Here is a 24,754-nt window from a genome sequence, read left to right as displayed (position 1 = left end):
TTTAATGAGAATAGGCACTCAAGAGAGTGGGAGAGGATGAAGAATGTGCAGCATGCATATTGCCATGTGCCAGAAGGGACCGTGCACCGTCATGCAACCTGTCCTCACAGTTCATTGGGCAGCCACAGCCAACAGTGTGCTTTGCTATGGACTTCCCTCTGCCATTTCACAATGAAATATTCTTATATCTCTCTCTCTTTTTATATTACCTTATATCTCTGTAGTGCTTTCAGTCATAAAAAAAGCTCAAAGTACTTTGGAGATGCTTACACACTGAGTATACAGTTCTAATAAAAGGGAAACTGGGACATAGGTAGTACATGCTTAAACTGAGTTTACACAAAAAGGTTGTGATGATCAGGAAACTGCTTGGTTTGCTGTAATTAACACATCTCTGAAGTTTAGGGCACCCATCCTTCCATATTGAATGCAACATCCATGTTTAAAGTTGCCTGAAACAACCATGCTACCATGTAAGTTGTAAACCCAGAAATCTCTCAACAACTCGCTACAGCCCCACTGCTGGAATGAAATCTCAAACTGACATGCCTTGAAATATCAGAATCGCAGGGTAATAAAAATCAGCCAAAGCAAACATCAGATGAACTTGCCAAGCAAGCGGAACGAAGCCTGCGTGTTGCCTCTGATGGTTTTTGTAGTTGCTCTCTTTATATACTAAAATTCAGCTGGAAATGAGGGTTTGCTGTGTACAGGAAGAGGGAGGCTAGAAAGGGGGGAATTGTTCTTAAATGTTTGACTTGCAGGTCCTAGGTTAGAGAGCTGCTATAGTTCGTGCGCAATTAAAGTTCCCAGAAGGAGTACTGATAGCTCAACCCTGGCACGAGGAAGCATGTTGGGCCTTTCAGAGCTTTTGTGTAAGGACAGATACTGCAGCATCTCTTTCCACTTTTAGCAAAGTCCCATTGAGATACATAACATGTATCACGTGTATAACATGTACATGAATGCTTCTGTGGTTTACCAGTAGTTGTTGTGTTTCAAGAAGTACTGGAAAGACTTTCAAAAGGCCAGGAAAATTCAGACAATTCTACACATGGAAAATGCACAATATATGTATTCTCAAGCCACTTTACCTCTCAAGTTCAAAGATAATTTCTTCTTTCATGGAAAATTGGAGAGAATTGCATTTAACTTTTACAGAATATGAGCTTACATAGAAGGATTTAATATCAGCAATTTAAAATCAAGTGATGTTTCTTGAGGGAAGGTCATATGGCTTTTACAAAGTGATAGGTGTAATAGCCACCGTGTTATGCTGGTTCAAGTTCAAGTGATACCACACACTTGAGTCACTCTCTTTTGGACTCTCTACAATGCTGGATTGCAGGAGTTGCTCTATGAATAGGGAAATTGGAAAGGAGGTGCAGAATGTGATCCTCATTCTGGCAAAGGGAGCAGACAGCTCTGTTGCCAGTGCTATCTGAAAAAAAGGCAAAGAGGAAGAGCAGCCCAAACATCGTTTCCATTGCTCTGCCATTGGTTGTTCTCATTCAGCTTGTCATTTAGTGATGTGTCTTTTAACAAAGCCTGTAATATCCAGCAAATCCAGAAAGATCATTTGGATGTTGTTTAAAGGTGGTCACTGGGGTGGTTGGTCCCTTTGTGGGCAGCTCAACAAAGGCTCTTAAAGCAGTGCTGGACATACACTGTGGAAAGAGGTGGGTTTCCTTTATTTAGCACACTGGCATGTAGGAAATAATGAGAACAGTGTTGAGTGAAGAAATGCACAGCAGTATAAAATATTTCAGCAACTGATAGATAAGTGGCATGCCTGGTTTTGCCTGCCGGTCTGTCCACAGTGGTGTGCAGGCGTGAGTTAAAGTCTAACTGCATACCTGTCCTGCCCTGCCAGTGGGCACAGAGCTGCTGGGTATGCAAAAGTGAACAAATTCTTCATTGTTGTCACTTTCTATAACTTACAGGCAAGACATTTTCATCCCTGTGTGTCCCTGGTTCACACTAGCATATTTCAGCAAAACTCTTTCATGCAGTTCCAGGTCTCTCCTTTGCACAGGAGAAGCAGGGAAAAAGAGGGTAACAAGGTCACCAGCAAATGCACACCTGCCTGTCTGATGAACTGCAGCCAAAATCAAACCAAACTTCAAGGCCCAGTCTACTAGAATGGAGACGTGTCCTGTAACAGGCAAACTGAGCACAATGTGCCTGAGATACTGCCAGTGAGAAGGAAAGAAGGCTGCTCTGTCCAATAATTTTTTTTCTTTCATTTTTGTTTTGCTGCCTAGTTGGCAGGGTTGTTGGAATGTAATTTAAATAACTGAAACTCCAGCTGTTGCAATGAAATTCTTTGAATTATGTGCCCAAAAAGAGAAATACGATATCTTGATTTCAGATCAAGTGATCTGGTATACTGAAATCACATAAGTACATGTAAATTAAACTCTTGTGTTTAATGCTCCCCATTGTTTTCTTCTCATTCAGCCTTTCTTTGAGGTTGTTTCCAGATCAGAGCCGAAACTGCTGCAACAGCAACTGTTTCCTGTGTACTTCCAGCCTGATCATTGTGAATGTAATTTAGATCTGAAGACTATGTTTCAAGCTCATTATAAAGCTATTTAGGGAAGCTTGCCCTGTTGTAACATATATGTCAGAACTCAGGTATGCATTTGTCAGGGAAGATGTTTTGATGTGGTAGTAACTGCAGTTGCCAGTGCATAGATTGATTTCTCAGGGTATGGATTTTTGCAGAGAGTGACATGATGTTCTTTGTCATCGCTGCAGAAACTGGCAGCATTGCCTGTAGCTAGCACGCGCTGATGTGTATCTGCTGCAGCAAACCACCTGAATCAGATGGAGTCCTGGCATATTGTAGTGAGCCAAACCATCTTCTCTAACAGAGCTGGAGGACAATAGTGTTATAACATGACCCCATCTGTAGTTAACCAACTCGTGTATGTGAGGATTTAGTCTCTGAATTGTCAAGAGTTAACCCCCAGCCAGATTGGCATCAGCCGTGCTTAATAAGAACAGCTAAGGGTAGCCATGTCTTCTGGAAACTGCATCATATTCTGGGCTTTCTGGGAGAGCAGGATGGAACTACTGCTAGATGCAGATGCTGAAGTTGCTGCTATCGATGCAGAAATATTAAATTCAATAAACATCTATTTCAGTTTCCAGCATCAATTTTCTATTCAGTGAACATATTTGAAAGGCACAGGATGGTCTATTCGTATCACATGAGATTAAGTATTTTCTAATCTATTAGTAACTATGATAGATTTTAAATAAATTCTGCTGAACATCTCAAACTCACCAAGCTTGCAAGACTGAGCCCAGCAAGAGTGTGAGAGCTCTTCTGTTAGTTCTCTGTAAAAAGTAGACAAGTATGATTGCTCCAGTTACTTTACACTGGTTAGTCTGACAGCAGCAACAAAACAATGACACTTATATAAGAATCTGTTAATTCTTAAAAGGTAGGAATGCGCTTCACACCCAGAAGTGCAATTGTGGAAACAACAAAAGATTTGTCACATGCTTTTGATGGTAACATCTGGTTAGTTGGTAAGGTAACATTTGCCCCATTCCTTTTATTTTAAGCAGGAGTCCAACACAGTGTCAGCAGCTCAGAGTCTGATGATTTAAGCAACTGTCCCACTGAAGTAGGCATGGCAGGTGTGCTGCCATTCAATGAAAATGTTATTTTTCTACAAAGATTTGTAGTGACGCAGTTTAAGCATTTTCACTGATTGCCTCCTCCTAGTGTTGGAATAAAAAGTGAATGGTATGCTCAAAAGATCCCTTAATAACTAATTTCAGCTGTTCAGCACTAATCTTAGTAGACTGTAAAATGCATTTCTTGGAGATAAAAATAGGTTGTGGGGCAAGCCAAGATATGAAATCAAAAGACAATTAGTTTTTCTGAAGTTGATTCATCGTTATTGTACAAAGAGCTTAATAGACTCTCAAAGGGCATATCTGGATTGTGGCTTTAGTTGTGGACTGGAAATTGGGCAGTAACTTCTTGAAATGAAGATACAATGCCATTCTTTAAAGGGAAGCTTAAAGGGAACAGTCTGTTGCATTTTCCACAAGTGCATATTGTTTAGAAAACTCCTTCAGAATGTATTTTAATGGCACAAAAAAAATGAAAACAGTGTTATAAAATTCTAATACCAAAGTTATTGCCAAGTAACAAGGCTTTTTTGTTATGGTTTTATTTATAATAGGCAATATGAATATGTGGATATTTCATGGTGTTTTAGAAAAATTGAGAATAATTTTTTTGTTGTTCCTAATCCAGTTCTAAGAATCTTTATTTCACTAATTTTCTGCAGATTTCCTGCAGACACCGCTGTAGGAGTAATATAGGTAATTTCACCGAAGTGTCAATAAGTTAATAAATATTTACTGTAATTCCCTTATTGAGTTTTCTGAAGTTTTAGTTTGTAACATAAAAGTTAGTGTGTTTCATTGTGTTATTTAATTACCAGGAGAATAATTTGTACATTAAAAATTATGGTATATAAAGGAACAAAATTTACCCACACCTTCAGTCAACACCCTAGTTCAGAATCTCCATTAACAACCACGTGTTATCAAAGTGTAAGATGTGCCTGAAACCATGTTTTTGATTGCTTGTGTTTCAGGGCCAGTTTTGTGATTACTGCAATGCTGCTGATCCCAGCAAAGCTCACCCGATAACCAATGCCATTGATGGCACTGAGAGCTGGTGGCAGAGTCCCCCTCTTTCCATGGGGTTGAAGTACAACGAAGTCAATGTCACCTTAGATCTGGGGCAGGTGAGTGCCTGAGCTATGGGGTGAGGTGTGATCATCTCTTGCATTTGTGCATGTGCTCTGCAATTGAGAGAGGTGTTTGAGCTGATGATTTTTACTTCCTGACATCACTTCCAGCTTTTTTGCTGGAAGTGATGTCAGGAAGTAAAAATCATCTGGTTTTTGTTCTTTATTATTTTACCAAGTTGACTGTATACTGTATGAAGTGATTGTTTTCCTTTAGGAATTTTGATGATGGAGGTTCTTGCCACTGGGATCATACAGATGTAGTGATGGTGTACTTTCTTGCACAGACACTGTAGCTCAGTTTGAAGTAGAATGGGGGGACCTCTCAATTGAAACTTGAACTCTGCCTTCTGTTTAATATTCCCTTTTTCCATGAGCTCAGAAAGAGAGAGGCTTCATGATGTCCACGCAGACACACATTTTCAGAATAATGTTTGGAGTCTGCTTTTGCCTCAGGGTCCTTCTGGTTTCTCTGTCATCCAGCAAGATCTTCAAGATAGAAGAATACTGATAAGGTGGTCTAAAAGGGAAGGGACAGCAAAACCAGTGTAATATGAATTAGTAATGAGACAGTAACAAGAACACCAATATTTCCCCTGAAGGCAATAGGCAAATAGCTGAGGGTACAGCCTCTCTGTTTTTTAAACCGCAGGGATGGCATTGCAGCTGTCATGATTGGGTGCTGATCTGGTGAAGTTAGTTACACTGTGCAAGCTCACACAACATGAAAACACATATTTATAAATATATGTGTGCACCTGCAAAATACATGCATCCACATGCATATGTATTTTGCAGTAATTGTTTATTGACTGATTATATAGGACAGGATTTTTTTAGTAGACCTTCAATTTATTTGACAGCAAGGTGGGGGATTACTAAGAAAGTATTTCTCTGTGAGACTTAGTTGCCATTTTGCTGGGGATTCAGGTGAAACTTATTTTACATCTTGTCTTACATGGCGTTCTAATACTCTTGGTCCTTCCTTAGCTGGAATGTTTCTCATTTTGAGGATGTCCTCAGTCAGTGTGTCTGTATCCAGTAGAGCTGTAGTGCAGAAAGGCCATACTAAACTTATTTTCTTGCTGTGCATTTTTTACCTTCTTTGGAGAACCTACTACAGACGCCTTATATTTATGTGCTGATTAAAGTTTTGAGAACTTCCTCTTTCCTCAACAGGAGGGATATGAGTTAAGTGTTCTCTTTTCATGGGACTCCTTGGACACCAGCAGCTATGTGCTAAGATTTCTGTAGCTGTTAAAAGATTTCTTAGAGTGAGATTGTGTCTTTCTCCTTACTCTGGTACTACTTGGAAAGATGACTCTGGGTTTAGTAAGATTCATATGATATTTTTTTTTCCCCACTTCACAGACATGATCTCATATCTGCTTTCATCCAGGATTTGTTTAAACTTGAGATTCACTTTTGACATTTTGCTTAGTATTTTCACTCCCAAATTTATACAGTAGCAAACAATACTAATAATGAAGAACATTAAGTACTGTGACACAGTAAGTCTACTCAAGTGAACAAGTAAGCACTGAGATCCCAATTCACCTTACCTTATTTCCTAGTCCTAAATATTAAGAGCTTGCCATGTCTTAATGATGCAGACTTTCTTAGTAATTGGCATAGACAATTTTTCAGAGTGCAATTCCCCCTCAACTGAGCTGAGATTAAGGTTTTGGGTTTTAAGGAAAAATTAATCTTCTTAAAGATAGATGTGTATCTAAATACAGAACTACATACTGTAATATTGAAAAGATACCTGGGATGTAATAGTCCTCACTAATTATTTGTCCTTTTTTTGTTGTTTTGTTCGTTTTTGTGTTTTTGTTTTGTTTTGTTGTTTTGTTTCCTTTTAATAAAAGGCACTTTTTTCTGAAAACAAAAAATGGAAAAGTTATTTGGTGCACAGAACATGACAAAGCTTAAGGTACAAATGCATGCAGGGAAGCAATGATTGAGTGTAAGCTGGTCATCAAGTATCCACAATTAGAGGAAGCAGGTCATAGTGCAAAGTCAAAAGCTTTTATTTTCTTCATTCCTGCCATTATATCTTTATGGTTGAGAGCAGAGTCCCAGTGGAGTCTCCTACCATGGTCTCACAACAATATTTAATTGAATAGTTGCACCATGATGGAAGATTTAGTGCTTGCTACAGTGAAGTTGGAACAGAACACCCACCTGGTGCTGTTTCTGTTTCACAAGGGCTTGGGTGATTTTGAAAATCAAAATGTCTTCAGGCTGTTAAATCTGTTTGCAAGAAGAATGCTCATTTTGCTGTACTTTGTAATATGAGAAAAAGCAAAAACCTGAAAGCAAAACCCTTTCTTTACTTCCCTTTCTGATTTTCTGTACTATAGTTACATTTCTAATCAATCACAGTCTTTCCGAATAACAATTATAATGTTGATCCCTGAGGCAGTCTCTCCATTCTGTTAACATACCTGCTTACACTGTGGCTATTCCTGACTTGTTTGAAATATTTGGATCAAATGAAATCTCAGTTATTCCTCTAATTAGTTATGTTTTTCCCAATGTAGTTTTCAACAGCTTTTAAACTTCTGAATCCATTATTTCTGACTGAATTTCATTGCCCTTCCCCTGACTCTTTGGATTGCCTAATTTCAACAGGTGTGTCCTCATCTTTGGCTTGCTTAATGCTCAGCAGATATTACAGTAACACTCCCCCAGGTATTTTTCTGAATTCTCTCTTCAGAAGAAATGAAAGTTCAGGATAATGTGATAGTGTATGATAAAAAAGAAATCTCCAACTACAAAAAGTAGTTCAAAGAGCCCATATGTTTTATTGTTGCTTTTAATTATGTATATTTTTTTATTTTTGCTGTGCATTTTGGCAGTAATGTAGTACTGAAAGACTCAGTGAAGTCCTGAGCATTAATATGTTGAATAGTTTTTATGTAGCAATACAGTCACTGTTGTAAATTAAAAGTACACAGTGGAATGCAATGTCCAAATTAGTACTTTTATTAGGGAGGGAGGGCAACTCAACCATAAATTTAAGCTAAGTGGTGTAGCCTGTGGAGAACTTTATGCTTTTATGTTTTCTACCAGTTAAACCATATAAACATTTTGTAAGTAGCCTCACAGTTTGGCAAATCTTATGAGTTGCTTTTATATGGTAGAGGTCTAACTTTTATATTTAGTAGCAATCCTTTGATTTACAAACAATATTTGTTGCTTGGAATATTATTTAGCTTTGGCTAAATTGTTGAGAACTAAAACCAATTTTTCTTAACTAACAAAAGACTGACTTAAAATGTTTCTGAAATTACAGTTAATTTAAGTGTCATTCTGTAAAATATAGTGTCCTGTGCTCACTTCTTCTGTAGGGAGAAACTCTCAAGGTGGTGGGAGATTTATCACAAACTGCATTGAACTGGGCTCCCAAAAATAGTCATTGCACTTATTGTGCTTGGCTTTTGAATACTTTGTATTATCACTGACCCTGAAATCAGACCCAAATCTAACCTGAAGATGCATAACCTCTGTAATAACACTGGGAAATCCTACAGATTACGGTATGAGAACCACTGCACAAGGCTTCTGCAGTGCTACAGAGTTGTGCCCGCAGTGACACAAAACCCTTCCTCTGGAACCCCTTCACAACTCTGAATCCACAGCAGCACCAAGCCCTCCTCTGCTATTTGGGTTCACACTGGGGAGAAAAGGGGCTCTAAATCCTGGGGAAGGTGCAATACTGCCCCTACAGTACACAGAAATGGGGATGCTAACAGCACAGAAATTCTGTGCTATTTCTTTGTTAATGGTTTCTTTGTATTAGAGAACTCTGGTTCTGAGTATTTCAGCTTGCACAGGAAGCTGATTTGGTATTGTGCTGCAGAACAGTATGATGAAGTAACAGCTGTCTGATAGAATCTTCTAAAAGTTGGATCATGTAATATGTTTCATTTATTCCTAGGTCACACTACAAAGCAACTCATCAGAGTTGAGCTACCAGTCTTAATAAGGAAAATACCTTAAAATACATTCTTTCTTGCTCATGTGTTTTCTGTTAAGTTGTAGTCAAGGTGTTGTGGTTTTTTAAAGCTTTAATTAAAGACCTTTTAAATGGCTCAGCAATTTTTCCTTGTGTTTGCATTAGTTGCATATCATTTGTTTTAAAATGCATTTCTGATACTAATTTGATATTATTCTGGAAATATACAGGAGATAACCTCACAAGTCTTGTTTTCCTTTACTTTTCTGACTGTGTCTTCCTCTGCCTCTTCCTCAGCATCCCTTTAGGAAGGTCTTGGTTCCTACTTGCTGATCTCACTTCCCTCCCTTCATGTCAGTACTTCTGCTTCCCCCCATCTTCCTTTCTATGCTCATTCCTACATGTTACTTTGATTTTGTGATATGCTGTTCTAAATACTCAGTTTTAGCCCAGTGTAGTAAAAGCAGAACCTCTGCTGGTTGCCTTTAATCCTTTGCACTTCCCTGGGTTTCCTCCCAGTGTTGACAGTCCTACTGTGTTCCTTCTACTTTGGACTGCAGCCCTCATAAGGAGACGTTTTTCTTCTGGACAACTGATGGCTGAATCATACAAATCCTTTCCCATATCAATAGCTTCAGTGTTCTGTGAAGAAATAGGCCATATGTAAGAAATAATTATGAGCATTGAGTTGGTCTTTGTCCAAATCCTAATGGAAAAGTGGCTGCATGAAAAATTTCAGGAAAACAACCAAGACTCATTGATATAGCTGCCTGCAGCCTTGGCAAAAGGACCAAAGACTGTTGAATGTGGAGAAAGAACTATCATTTTGTCTCTGGTTGCAGTTCTTCCTTCTAGGGTACTGCCCATGCTGTACAGGGAGAGTTTCTCCCTTCTGGTCCTGCCATCAACTGGGTCAGAACAAAGATGTCCAGATGTATCTAGGAAGTCTATTCACAGGCACTGACTCACCTAACTAAAGACATTTTTCAGCATCAGTGGCTGGTTAAAGGAAAGCATGGCCAGGGATAACTGAACAACTTTGGAAATTCCGTGCTTATTCCTGGCTTCTGCACCCCAGGCTAGGAAGCTGGAACACAAGGAATGACTTCAGTGTGCTGTGCAGTGGGAGCCTCTGCAGCCACTGTCACTGTTTGTGCAGTGTAGTCATTGCTGTGTCTATGTGCACTCACTTAAACTGGATGGAGCACACTCAGGAGTCTGATGCCTCTCAGGTACTACTCACACACAATTTTCTCTGCACCTCTGCTATTTTTCCACATATCCAAAAGAGTAGATGGCAACCAGAAATGCTGGCTCACCTCTCTCTAGTTGGCATTTTATTGTATTACCATCTATGTTACAAAATGCGTTGTTGGGAATTGATGAATAATGGATGTCAGGAGTGTGTTATACAGTACCTGAATCTGCCAGGGCACCTCAAGTCATACTGAGATGTTTGAATAAAAGGACTGCTTCCCTCTTTGCAGCATCAAGAAATCAAAGCCTTTAATTTTAGCCAGAGTATGTGATATTTTTACTTCATTTGAACAGATAGATATTTTTGTAGCTTGGTCTCTGAGAGGAAACAGTGCTCAAGATCTTAAGGCTTCATGACACCAAGAAACCAATGGGCATGCACAGTGCAGTCAGTGTGTTCTGGAGCAGGTGCTACACACAGTTCACACTCCTTGAATCCCTCTCCTGCATCAGTCTCCCTTTGGAAAGTTTAATTTTTGTACTGAATCATATCAGATTTCTATCTCTTCTGAGCAATCTGTAACAACAACCACATTATTCAAGATAATGAAAGAAACCTACGACGACAACCATGCTGTGTTGAAGGAATTTTTGGTGGTGCAGCTGTATCTGCCAGTAACAGTCTGAGGAAATTTCACCCTGCTGGAAACAAATTCAAATTACATGAAGAAAGATTGCTGTGATATCTTTTTGAATACATCTATAAATCTACAGAATGCCTCAGATAGATGGTCTACCTGGATTTAGTTGGATTCTTGCTACTGCCACATTCCAGGACTTTTTATGAGCCAAAAAGGAAGAACAATCTTTTCCTGCAGAAGCAATACACACAACATCACTATTGTTTAGAACATAGTGTGTTTTCTTCTTTTGTGCTAGTTTATGTCCAGCACTCATCCAACAAGTCATGCCAGTGTTTTAGTATTCTGGTTTGAGTTTATGGTGTCAGGAATGGAGGAAAATGTGCTCCACCTTTATATTTGCTTATCTAACTTTTATCCATTTTTTAATGTTTTCTAGGATTCAAAAAAATCTTGGCAATTTCTCTATGTAAAGAGTTGTTTAAACTTTTAAGGAGGAAAAAAGAAGAAAATATTTTAAACTAATATTATTGAGAATTTTAGCATTCTCTTGAGAATGCAATGGGTCTTGCAGTTGATTTAAAGTAAGTAGTGTGTATGCTGTTAGAGATCATGAATATTGTATCATTAACAATAATGGTACAGTGTAGCTCTCAGTCCATTTAAATGACCTCTTTTAATATCATCTTAAGTTCACCTGAAAGAGCTTTTATAAAAATTTCTCTCTTTAAAATGTAATATTGTTAAAGTATAACACTGAATTTTAATTTCCATTCTCATATTAGGAGGATATTTTGTTCATTCTAGTGGATGATTTTTAAAATATTTTTCTGGGTTAATGGTATTCTTTAAGGCCATTAACTGCTAGAACATTTTAAATCTGAACAAACCTGAGTGAACAAGAAAAAAGGTCACATCAGTGTGGAATTGTCTAAAATCCATCTGTTGATAATCCATCAGGTTTGACCCATGCTGCTGGATTACAGCAGGATATGATGTTCGACTCTTGCAGTAATACCTCCTCTTTTAAGCATGCATTTCTAGAGTAAATTGTTTCCATTACTAGAAATAAAATGCTATCTCCACTCCTCAGTTTTTTATTCATGCAAGAAAATTGTCAAAATTGTGATTGTCATATTTCTGGGGGTTTTGTGAATTTTTTTACTATTATATAATTATACCAAAATGCTGACTTACAGTTTTAACATTCCTTTTGAGAGATGACTGGATTTTTATGAAAGAAATTTGCCTTAAAACAACCAAGTAAATAGTTAAAAAAAAAAAATTAAGGCACTTTCTTTTTTTTTTTTCCTTAGAACTAAATGGCTGAAGGAAAACATTGTTTGGTTTGCCTTTATTTCAGGGTGGGTCTTAGGTCAGGATCAATATTTAAAGTAGCGAATGCCAGCTTAGAATATGTGATTAAAATTGGCTTTAATGTTTGCTTTTCTAGTTCTTATGTAGCAAGATTATTCTTTTATCTTCAGATGGGATTTATTTGCTAAACCAAGGATTATATTTCTTCTGTTGTTGCCTCATCAAATCTGGAGAAAGATCATTCATCAACTTGGTCAGTATTTAATCTCAGTGGAAGTTTAGATGTTCAAGTGCCATTCTACATTCTTGATCCAGGCAAAACCAAATAATAGTCACTCATGTGAACTCAGAAGCAGGACAGATGGTAGGTGTGGTGACTATGTTTTGGTGATATGTTGTCATTAACCGACACTTATTTAAATTTTATCAGACCTGTCCCTTTTCTCTTTCTGAATGTGCCTGTAGAGACCTGAGCAGTATTTCAAACTGAGAGGTGTAAGGAGAGCATCAGGCAAATATAAGGTTTTCATATACAACAGTACTCTGAAGTTGCCATGCTTCTTTTTTTCCTTCCATTTGTTATTTGCACAGAAATATGCAAGGAGTGATGCTGGATGGCAGTTCTTTAAGCATTGGCTGACTTGCAGAGTTCCTGACATAATACACATTTTTAAGAGTAGGTAAAAGGTCAATGTGACTACTAGCAGGGGAGTCCTGGAAAAAGCAGAACTTTGTATATATGCTTTCTTTACTTCCTCTTGAGCTTTCTAAACCACTTGTCTTGGTTAAATCTGTATCAGTAACACATGGAGTGTTATCAGCACTTGCTAACATGCATGTCAAATGGCACTCCCAAGGATCTAAAGACAGGGGAAGAAAGACAATATATTAATGCTGCCTGCCAGTGCAAACCTGGTTTGAGCAGGTAAATGCCCCTTGAGAGATTCAGCTGACCAAAAGTGAGAATATTAAACACTTTTCTTTTTTAGGAGTTTCAGAACTATTATGCTTTCCTAGAAGGATACTAATCTTTGCACTGAGTGGCCATACCAGATGACATGTAATGCCTGTATCTGAAACTTGAGAGTGAAGTAGCAGAAGATACTCTGACAAAGAATATCAGAAACTCAGTAAGAGCAAATCTTGCCACTGTCCCTAAAGTATTCACCTATTTCTGACAATGGCTAAAATCAGACTTTCCATCAGCATTTTGAGGGCATTTCTCCACCTGTGCAGTCATAGAGCATAGGTCTGGTTTTGCCATGGCTGTGGCAACAGAATGGCTGCCACTGTGCTCAGTATTGTTGTCTAGTAAGTAATTTTTCCTATGGAGATAATGTCTGTTTGCTGAGGTACCTAATTTAATATCTCTGGATGTAAAACTGGTGCTTGTCAGGCTCTGCTAAATGGCAGGTTAAATTTCAGCACTAACAGAAAAGCTGGGTTATTTTCCTCCTGGTTCTCTCTGCATTGATCTAAGTCAGCAACATTCAGCAAAGCAAAAGTTTCTGAAATAGGTTGCAAGGTGCAATACCTGCTGCAGTGCAGTGCTTGGTGTGTGTGTGTAAAACAGGGGCTTGCCCTGGAGAGTAGTTGTACATACTACATAAATGAATGCACAACAAAAAAAATTCATTTTTTTTTCATCTGAGATGTGAGTTATTATCATTAGGACATGCTCCATGAAGTGCCTGAATTCCTCCAATTTCTCCTTGAAGTTTTACTTTCTACTGTGAATGCAGCATACAGATATTCAGAAGTTGATGTCTGAAATAGATGTGTGAGGATGGAGGCAGCATCTTGCCATGAGATTGCCATATGCAGAGCTGGTTAGGGACAGGTATCTATTTCACTGCATTATTCACCATTTGCATCTGCCTCTTGGTGGTCCCAGTTAGTGTGACAGCTATTGAATTGTTCCTGGCTGACAGCTGAATGGGCCAGGCATGCCAAAAGTTGCTGTTCCCAATTCATGGTTGAGAGCTTGTATGCACTTGTGGTTTGGAGTCTAATAAACTTTGCAAAGTATTAGCTTCAGGGTTATGACATTTATGAGGTATGAGCAAAGATAAAGTGCTTGTGTGTGTTTGATGTGGGGGCTCTGGCAGCAGTTACTTGAAAAACTGCTGACTGCAGTCTCCCCAAAGTGAAAATCTCCTGCCAGCAGATGATTCTCAGTTGAGGTTGTTGAGGGGGAAATTCCAGTGCAGCTTCACTTGAATATTGAGTGTACCTCAGTATTGGTTCACTTTTATTGACAGCTCCATCCATGTCAAGGTTTAATTTTTAAATGGCCTTTAGAATGAATTTCTGTTTAGTTTTTTGTGTAAAGGTAATTTTTATTGATGTTCTGGTTTTTAGATAGACTGTGGACTATCCCAAGATGCTTACAGTAAGACTTCTGTCTTGTAAGACCCATTTCTTCTCTAGTGCTTGGGAGCCCTCGTGTGATACACAATGAGCACCTAAATCACAAGATTAAAATCTTGGCCTTGGGAACCTTGAGCTGATGGAACTCTCTGAGCTGTTTCAGACACTGAATGAGTTACCAGTTACAAAAATCTCTCCTTTGCTGTTTGATCCCCACAAACTCTGGGGTGGCTTGCTTCCATTAATTGGAAAGTCTGTCAAGTAGCAAATTCATTAAGAAATAATCTTAACATGAGGGAGCAGGTGGCTGGGATTATTGGCAACCAAAGGAGTCACAGTGAAAAGAGTATTTGCATTTTCTCTTACATGATTTTGATATTCCTTAGCTACAAGCACAATTACGTGCTTGGAATGCATTACAAATATACCAGGGTGCTGCAAAAGCAGCTTAGTTGAGTGATACAGCTTTTCCAGGTTCAGTACTGTACCCTTAACACATCCAAGCAATCAGTCAGCTGCACAACAGACCTGTTTGAAATGTGGGAGATGGCATTTAACACAGTCCTCTTGTAGATGTCAATGTCCTTGAGCACATTGCCAGGTCAAGTGAGAATCTGGCCTCTGATTTTTAGTGAGAATGAAACTGCAGAGAATAACCTTCTCCCTGTGCACTAAAGAAAAAGTGGTTTTTTGCATTAGTTTTATTATTTCTGTGCTTTTATAGAGTTAAAAAAAAAGCTCCTGATAAGATCTATGTACATTCTGTTACCAGCTCTTCCATGTTGCCTATATCCTTATCAAGTTTGCAAATTCTCCTCGTCCAGATCTCTGGGTCTTGGAAAGATCAGTGGACTTTGGAAAATCTTATGTTCCCTGGCAATATTTTGCTTGTAAGTATCAATCTTTCTGTCACTGGTCTTTTGGGGACAGGTTTCTTCAATAATCTCCTCAGTAGCAGCAAAATGAAACCATGGGGCTTGCTGAAAATTTCACCTGCAGAGAGGACAGTGAATGTTAAATACATTTATCTTGTCTTATTTAGCCACAATAAATTAGTGGTAGGAGTGTATGAGTGTGGTATTTTGGAAGTGTATTTCAGCACATGAATATTTTTCACTTTTTTAGTAATTTCTGGTTTGTTTTGTTTCTCTTGTTTTTTGGGTATGCCAGAACTTCAGTGTCCTTCATCCCTTGGGAACCTGGAGTTTCTTACAAAAACCGAAGTCAAATACAAATGCAAAATCTTGGAGTAGCTATATAGCTCTTTTTCTGGTGATGATATGAGAAGTACTGTGCCATGTCTTGTCAGGCACCACTGAATTGTTTAGGAAGAGAAATTATTATTTTGAGCAATGTCTATTACTCTGTGCTGACTGACACAATCACTGTCATTACTCTCTTATTGGGAGAATTTACCTGAAACCACAGAGGATGCCTCTCTGCTAATTTAAATTAGAACAATAGGGCCTACTTTATATAAAATTAATTTTGTTCTTGCTTGACTAGACTCGAGAGCAGATTGTTTGGAGCGCTTTGGAAAGGAAGCAAATCTTCCCGTGAGGAGGGACAGCGATGTCCTGTGCACCACCGAGTACTCTCGCATCGTGCCTCTTGAAAATGGAGAGGTAGGTGCTTTCAGGAAGTCATGTGTGATGCTGGAAGCAAACATCAATGGTTTCAGAAGTTTGTTGGGAGTAATTTTTTAGCTGTGACTCTCTGAATCTCCATCAGTAAGTCCATAACCTAAACCTCAGTGAGATTTTGGGAGCGTGACCTGACTCCTCCTAATTTTCACCATTATCTATTGGGGGTAGGGGCTGCTCAGGGAAATCTGTGTTGATATTTGTCATAATTTATGTACCTCACTATATTCATGTGCATTTGAAGGGGTTGACTGCATTTTCTGAATACTTCCAATGTGCATGGCAAAACTTGGTGCACCAGAATTGCTCATGTGAGTAAAGGCTGTAGGAACAGATATTTACCATTCAAGAAATAGTAGCTGTTAAAAAAAAATATATATATATATAAAAGAAAGCTACATGTTTATAATATAATAAAAGTATTTGGAAAACATTGGAAAACATAAAAAATTGATTTTAGCCCTTGTTGCTTGTTAGGCAGAACTGTGGCTTGTATTACTTGAATGAATGCTAAACTCCTGGATGTGCTGATGGCTCCTCCTGGCATTCTGCTCTTATGCCCAATGTTGTTAAAATCCAGATCTGAACTCCTCAAGAGTTATTCAGAGTTTTAAGCAGATTAAAATATTTTTAATATTAAAATAGAGCTTATTTGTTAAAGTATCTGTAAAATTTTCCTAATCAGATATTGTAAAGAATAATTTCCACAGAAGAATACTGCTGGTGCCATTCCCTATTACATGCTCTATGACTTTTCCTGAAGGAATTGTGCTGCAATTGGCACAATCATCATATCCTTGTTATGTGTTTGGGAGTATAGGAGCCATTTGAAAATAGTAATCTGTTATCTGGGTGGTTATAAATAAATTCAAGTTTTTACTGAGGCCTGTACGTACAAACTAGGTTTTTCATTCAATAGAGATTCATGATTGCTGGCAGCTGTTTCTTTAAAAAATGAAAAAGTATTGGATCCCTTGTTTTGGAAGTCAGAGAAACCTGCTTTCATGTGAGGGGATTTTCCAAAGCAACACTGTGTACTTTCTTCCAGAAGACCATTAATATGCTTGCAGGCACTGGACCTGTTAACAATAATATTTTCCAGGAATGTTTATGCTTTGACCCAAAAATAAATGTGCCTTGGGAAAGAGCCAAAATCTGATGTTTTTAATCAGGCTAAACTTCCATTGACACTGTCAACTGTTCAAACAACTACTTATAACTATTCCTATTGTTTATTTTCCAATTAAAATGTACTTTTTGCATGCTATACCTAGTGTTTTCAAAACAGATAGATGCATTTATTTTTTTTTTCTGATTTGTTATATGGATAATAAGAATACAGGAGGCTCCAATGCTAACAACACTATTTTTCCCAATATCCTGACTTTAGTATGAAACACCTAGTTATTACTGCAAATGTGTTCAGAAACAATAGTAAGTTTTTGGTTCTTTTATTAATTCAGCTCTATGCTGCTAATGGCAATTGCAGTTGATATATTTTAACAAGTGTGTGCTTACTTCTTTTTTAGATTGTAGTATCTCTGGTAAATGGCCGCCCAGGAGCAAAAAACTTCACTTATTCCCCTGGTCTTCAAGAATTCACAAAGGCAACAAACATCCGCCTCCGTTTTCTCAGAACTAATACTCTTCTTGGACACTTGATATCCAAAGCTCAGCAGGACCCCACTGTAACTCGTAGAGTAAGTACTGTTGTCACTGAGGTGTAAATACCCACCAATCATACCCAGCATGTTAGGGACCAAAAAATGGTCTGAATGTTTAAAGTTTGCAACATCCTGACAATGAGATTTGCATTGACCCACCTTGAAATCCCCATATTTTTATCCAGGTTTGTTTGAGACAGGAAGGTTACATGGATTTATGGAGGGGCAGTAATGATTAATGATTTTGTAACAGACCATTTTCACTCCCTGCTTTCTAATATGGAAGGACGCTGAGTGAATCATGGGAGCTGTAAGGAGCCAAAGCAAAATTATTCTAAATTATCTTATGCAGAACTGAACAACTAAAGCCCTTCAAATTTATTTGGCACTATTTTCTGGTGTTTACTCACAAAAGATTTTCAGAAAATAGTACCTGAGTTTATGAAGGAGCAGAAATCAAAGACTGTACTTGAAAGTTGCCCTCTTTCCACAAATAATTTGAGATGCCTGGGTGTTTTCAGTGCATTTTGGGCTATCCAAGAGCCTGAAGGACAGAGTTCCACTCTCATTCAGTGGGTAAATATAAGGAAATACAGGAACACTGCACAGAAATTAATATACTCACAGAGATTTCAGACTTCATATTGTATTGCTATTTTTAACCTTTTCATTTAAAATGAAGATTTGGTAACAATTGGAGGAAACCCTGGGGTGAGGCACCACACAAATGTCTGCACTGAAAAACATAAAGCTGTTCCAGTTATTTGACAGCACTTCCATCAAGCACCCTTGCTGCCTTAAGTAAATTTTAAGACTTTGTTCACAGGCAGAGATAAATGGAGTATGCAGTTTACTTGGCAAGCAGCACAGCTTTAGTGTGAGGAACTTCTGGTATTATCCTGGCTGTTGGTTGTAGGATAGCTGAATGAAATCTCAAGGGTTTTATTAAATTCCTAAAGGAGACTGCAAATTTTTATTGTAGAGACCTTCCAAATCTAGCAAACCTTATGTTGATATTTCTAACACAATACAAGCAAGGAATGATCTATACATACTTCTTGTGCTTGTTCCACAGTATTACTACAGTATAAAGGACATCAGTATTGGTGGTCGATGTGTTTGCCATGGCCATGCTGAAGTATGTAGTCCAAAAAGTGCTGAAAACCAATACCAGTAAGTAAACAGAGACTGACATTTATCTGAGAAAAACAATACATGAATGCTTTCAAATGACCTTTTCTTATTATAGAATTATGTATTTTTACAAGGATTTTTTTTAATATTAAAAAAAAATAGAACCTGCAAGAAAATATTGGGACATAGGTTGGGAAGAAAACATGTCAAAAGTGATTGTATGTGAAATATAATAATAGAAAATCTTTAGTTAGGTTTTTTGCTTTAATTGAAGTACAAATTTGGCAGATTGAATAATTTCTTAGAAACCCATAGTTCTTTGAGTTGAACATCACCTTCTGATGATGATATCATAAGACGTGAGTTGATATCACCTTATTACATCAGGAATTAGAAGTCTAACTCAGGAACAAAATCAGTCAACTTCATGGAGATATTGAGCACTATAACTGAGCTCATGCAAGATCAAATGGCTTTAGATCATTACTCTAAAAACATAAAAACAAACTGAATGGAGTATTCCCTTTCCTTGTCAAGTTTGTGACCTCCACGTTGATTTCACAGGGAGTTAGATCAGCTTCTTGGCTTGACTGCTACAGGGAAATCACTATGAATAATCAGCCTGTCTCAAACATATTTTAAAAACCTGCTTTAAACCAGCTGTTGCTCTTATCCATGCTGGCATAAAAACAAACTTTTATCAGGACGATGCAGTATTTTCAGTTATGTTTTAATGAAGAGTAAGTGGGGGAGATGGGTGCTTCCATTCCATGTGTCTGTGCTACAGAAAAATAAGTAAAGAAGGTGAGAAATCTATGCAAATAGGATGATTATTCTGGAAACTTTTATTGCCCCTGTGTTACTAGACTACATACATAAGAGAAGAATATTGTAAAAGGCCTCCTGAGTCCCAAGGCCTTTGTTTCTCCAGGGATTCAGTTACTATGCAGGATGGTAAGACCTAGCTCATAATTAGACCCTGCTCTTTAAGTAGGCTATTCAGCTAAATAAATCAAAAACCTCCTTACCTTTTGTTGGTGAACAGTGTTCACTATCTTAAAAATAACAAGATCAAGTTATGATCATGGTTTATTAAAAACACTGATAATATTATTATAAACAAAGCATAATGGAAACATTAAGAAAGCATGCATTTAAAGATGATAAATATTTTAATTACTGTAGGCCAACAAGCTTGAGCCTTGAAACAAAGTTAAAACCAGATACATCCTAAACTATTGTGTATCAACTTGATTTAATAATCTACAATAGTTTCATAATCTAGTCTATGGAATCCAATTATAAACATTTTCTATAAGTAATGTGTTCTAATAAACTCATAATCACACGATTAAAATAATCAATCTTGAAGAATTTTAGGAAAGTTCCAAATTGTACAAGTATTACTGATTGAATTCTCTACATGTGAGGTTTATAGCCTATCCTTTCCATACTATATGTAAGTCTTGGACTGCAGTAAAATTAAGAAAATACTAATAAGTTTTTATTTAAAATCTTAAGACATAAATTTTAAGCCTAACTTCATTAAGAGGCTTTTATTTCTATAGGTTTCAGTGTGAATGTCAGCATAACACTTGTGGAGAAACCTGTGATCATTGCTGCCCTGGATATAATCAGAAACAGTGGCAACCTGCAACAGCTGGGAGCACAAACATATGTGAACGTGAGTAGCCACAAAGATAATGGGTTAAAAGAGATACTGACAAGAGGGTAGTAACTAGCTGTAGCACACGTGTTCATGGAACATCACCAGCATGCTTTAACACCTTTTTTTTCTGCACAGAGAAAATACTTTCCATACAGGAATAAATAATCAAAACTGCAGTGAATATTATTAATGTTCTTCTTTCTTATTAAACAGTGAAAGTAATAATTTGTGTGAGAATATGACATGAGAAAAGTAGAAGACTTTTTGTAGAATGTTGAGTCAACATTTCTCCCCAGTCATAACTGTCTGCTGACAGAATCTGGGTCTGCAAGCAGAGCAGAGACCGTAGGCATCTTGTACATCTCCAAAATGCTCCTTTCCATCACCTGGCCTCTTGGTGTTTGGATCACAGAGAGTTTGCTCGAGGCTGCCACTGCTCACAGGTGCTTGAGCTGCCCTCGCTTCCCAGGCTGAGAGCTGCCCCTCACTGACCATGTGCCAGTGGCACAAAGGTGTTTGTGGTGGGGAATCCTGGCAATTCCACACTCGTATCTCTTCCCATCCTTGTATTTGGGTGTTTGGAGGATGTTAGCCCTCCAGACTGAGTAGTCAAGCTGGAGAAGCCCATTCATTTCCCTTCTCCCACTTTCCCTGTGTTTAGTTCTTAAAGCAAGTGACAACATGGACCCTCTTTTGGTGATGGGTTTGTACTGTCACACGTGGGTGTTTTGCATCCCCCTGGGTAGAAACCAGGTGGGCTGGTACAGAGCATTGCAACCTCTGTGCACAATCATTTCCTTTGTGTCTCGCCCAATTTATTTTTCTTGTCTGCCTTTCCTGAGAGTAGCATAGCCAGAACAAACTCTTTAACAGGAGAACCTTATTTGAAAGCCAAGGAGATGTACCTATATAATTACTCTGAGGAATAAAGAGATAGCTTGTTTAATTAAAACTGCAGTACTAAGACTTGGGAGGGGAGAAGGAGTTTGTGTGTGATTAAAATGTTTGATATGAGGTAGGCATGTTGGGACACAGTTTTTGAACAATATTTGAAACCTCATTCAATTCCCCCTCTTTAAAAGAAAAACATTTTTTGCCAGAAAAGAGACAGACAAAGAGCATAAATAATGTCATGTTTTTTGAAGAATGAGTGTATAGAAGATCACCTACAAGATTCTGAGCCAAAACCACTTCTTTTCTAACTACTTCTGAAAAAATATCCTTTTTAGTTTAATATCCTTTTAGTATGGATTGCTCCTAGCAGTTTTAGGTGATTTGTTGAGAGCATTTGCCAGGTGCAGGCTTCTTCACCTGGCAGCCAGTAGTGAAGGAATTAAGACAACTTATTCAACATTACAGAAGCCTGAGGTTCCTTGAGAGAAACTGATGGAAGGAGGTTGGTGGGAGCTTGTAGGAATCAGCCCAAAATTTTGCTGAGCTTTCCAGTACATATGGATCAGCAAATGGCCCAAATGGTGTGAAAAGGTGCTTGATGAGGTAGAAGGGATTTCTATTCCCCTATAAGTGAAAATGCTGCTACTGTAACCAGAGCAAATAATTTCCCATTGCTGTTAGAAGACATAGCTGAGCTGTAGCTCACAGGTGGTTTGGCCCTAGAGGCAAGAGAGGTTTTATTTACATTGTAATTATACATATATATTTATAATATTATCTTTTTTTCCTTTTCTGACTTAATAGCTTAAACCAACATCTCATTTATGAGATGTTTTATTTTCTTGAAGAATTTTATTAGTAAGAAAACCCAAAAGTCTTTGTAGGCTATTACATCCTGGTTAGGGAACCGAGTCTTGAACCCTGTCCAGTTCTTGTCAGCAGACCATAAGGGAGCCTGATGGCAGGGCACCTCCTCAACGGTGTGGTTGGTGATTTCTAGGAAAAGGCTTCCTTATCCACAATTCTTCAGATAAAAAGACATAGAGAGAATGCAGAGAATGATGCAGTTTCTCTTCTCATGTCTCTATGATTATGTAACAAGACATGGAGAATCAGTTGTCCCTGAATTGTCCTCCCAGTAGTGCCAGGAACTTGGAATAGAGCTTGGAAGGATTACCTTCGATATGCTTCCCTCATCCTGAAGAATGGGCAGAGCCCTTAGCTTCTGTAACCCACTGTCTTCCAGAGGTTCATGTCCCCTGGTCCAGATGAAGGGAGTATTTCCCTAAACATGCAGTAATAGCTTTATCAAGTCATAACTTTACGAATTTCCTGGGAAAGCAGTTTCCTGTAATTTAAAGATCAGCTAGCACCCAGATGCTTGGGGAAGCATGTTTTTGCTACCTGCATTCTTTCAAAAATATTCCCATTTGCCTCTACATCAAAGAAGGAAAATCAAATTAAAAAAAAAAAAAAAAAGAGGACATTGAATGAATTTATGGCACTTTGGTTTATTCTATTTGTTTGTTGTTATGGTTGGCTTCTAATCAGAATTATATTATAGCCGAGTTTGCTGCTATATCTGTAGCTACAGCTGAATATGAGAGTTCTTTGGAGTAGGTCTTTTTATTTAATGTATCTTATCTATAATTGTTAATTTTAAATAAAAGCTTTGTACACATAGCATCAGTCCAGATGTATTTTTGAGATGTAGCAAAATAAACATTTGAATATGTTTTTGATAATTAAAAAGAAAAACTACTGTGACCATTCTTCTGGAGTTTCCTAGTTCTGCATTTATGCATAATTATACAGTTTTGAGATAGTACAAGTGTTGCTTTCTCTGGTAAGACTAGCTGCACGTTTTCTTCATGTCCACATTACTGTACTATCTTTCTGTTATGAAAATCCAGTTGTTTATAGCTAAGTGTGTGCTTCTGAGTATACTTCAGCATGCCTGAGTGTATGTACACACATAAAAAAATTCTAATCTACTTTTATACCTCTGCTGGAAGTAAATGCTAGAGATTGCTAAATTCCAGCATTATAGAGAAAGCTGACCTGGAACATTACTTTTTCAGCCTGCAATTGCCACGGACATGCCACTGATTGCTTCTATGATGCTGATGTCGATCAGCAACGAGCAAGCTTAAACATCCATGGGCATTATGAAGGTGGAGGAGTCTGCATTAACTGCCAGGTAAAAAGGTCATTTTGATCAGTTTAGAAAAATGCTCACACCAGTAGTTTTGGGTCTGACCAGTCCAGAAAAGACCATTTGTCTGATGGTTTTACTACTTGTACTCAAAGTGTGGAAAAAGGTGCGTGAAAATAATTTACCTTGTTTAATATTGCTTGGTAATGTGTAAAAGACACATAAAAATTGTATTTATGCTCAGTCCTGTGTGATCCAAATAAAACCACACAATCAAAGCAAACAATTTGATCAGCTATAAAAATTCCCTTTCCTGTTGTAGCAAACTCTGCCATTTCCCTGCTTAACTGAAGGAAGTAAAATTAACCAAATAAAATGTCAGTTCAGGCCAGCTGGTTCCTTGCTGTGGCAAAACACAGAGGACTCTTTCTCATCAGCAGAAATAAAGGAGGATCTAGACTATACCAAGACAGAAAGTTATAGGTATTGGGAAAGCACAGAATCATAGAAGAGCCTTCTGGAATCCTTTTGGACTAGTGCTCCACTCAAACTAAGGCTGAATGCAAAATTATATCTTCTTGCACTGAGAAACGTCCAGTTGAATTCTGCAAATTTCTGAGGATGCACTTTACACACACTCTGGGTAACCTTTAACAACACTTAATCATACTCCTGTTCTGTAGGAATTTCCCCAGTTGTGTGATAGTTGGCTTTTGGGCTTCAGCTGTGCTTACATGAGAAGAGTTGGTTCTGTCATTTGTGTAGAGGAAAGATGCCTTAGGTAGAGGAAAACAGCCATTAGGCACCTTCCCCCTCCACACCAACCAAAGTCATTCCCTCAGGGGAATGAGCTTTCTAAATGTCCTAGAGGCTCTATTGGATTGAATCAAAAGTTGTGAATTTGGAATCAGAGACCTTACACTGTGTGTGTCATAAATGGATAGCACACTCTTGGAAAGAGCAAGAATTTCTTTCGTTCTGATTTTGTTCTACTCTGGCAATGACTACAAGGAAAGATCAAATAAGACTCTGATAAAGATCTAATCTGGGCCTTATCTCTGCAAGACTGAACTACTTGACCTCCTGATGTCCCTTACAATCTGAGTCATTCATTAGTTCAGTGATCTCGTGGTTAAATAAATCCAGACTTACTTGGAAGTCTGTCTTCCTTTTGTTATCAAGTCATCTGATGTATGACAAGCAGCTGACCAGAATTTTGCTTTGCAGAAAAATGATCATCAATTCTACGTTCCTATGAAACCTATGCATCATGATTAAAATGTTGTGCATTTTAAAATATAGCTGTATTTAAGCAACAAAAAAGG

At 38.0% G+C, this 24,754-nt stretch overlaps 1 protein-coding gene across 1 annotated transcript in view; it reads left to right on the top strand.

The window, feature by feature from the left end:
* The window catches only part of LAMA3 (laminin subunit alpha 3), a 106,536-nt gene that overhangs the window by 1,421 nt on the left and 80,361 nt on the right, over positions 1-24,754 (top strand). Inside the window, exons 2-8 of the mRNA XM_031503734.2 lie at positions 4,626-4,778; positions 15,043-15,160; positions 15,777-15,895; positions 17,443-17,613; positions 18,653-18,750; positions 20,280-20,395; positions 23,356-23,474. Coding sequence (XP_031359594.2) covers positions 4,626-4,778; positions 15,043-15,160; positions 15,777-15,895; positions 17,443-17,613; positions 18,653-18,750; positions 20,280-20,395; positions 23,356-23,474 — 894 coding nt within the window. The remainder of the gene's footprint in view (positions 1-4,625; positions 4,779-15,042; positions 15,161-15,776; positions 15,896-17,442; positions 17,614-18,652; positions 18,751-20,279; positions 20,396-23,355; positions 23,475-24,754) is intronic.

Source organism: Lonchura striata, chromosome 1 (assembly GCF_046129695.1).
Source record: "Lonchura striata isolate bLonStr1 chromosome 1, bLonStr1.mat, whole genome shotgun sequence".
NCBI lineage: Eukaryota > Metazoa > Chordata > Aves > Passeriformes > Estrildidae > Lonchura > Lonchura striata.
Note: the sequence above shows the minus strand (reverse complement) of the source record. Positions and strands in the feature narration are given on the sequence as shown.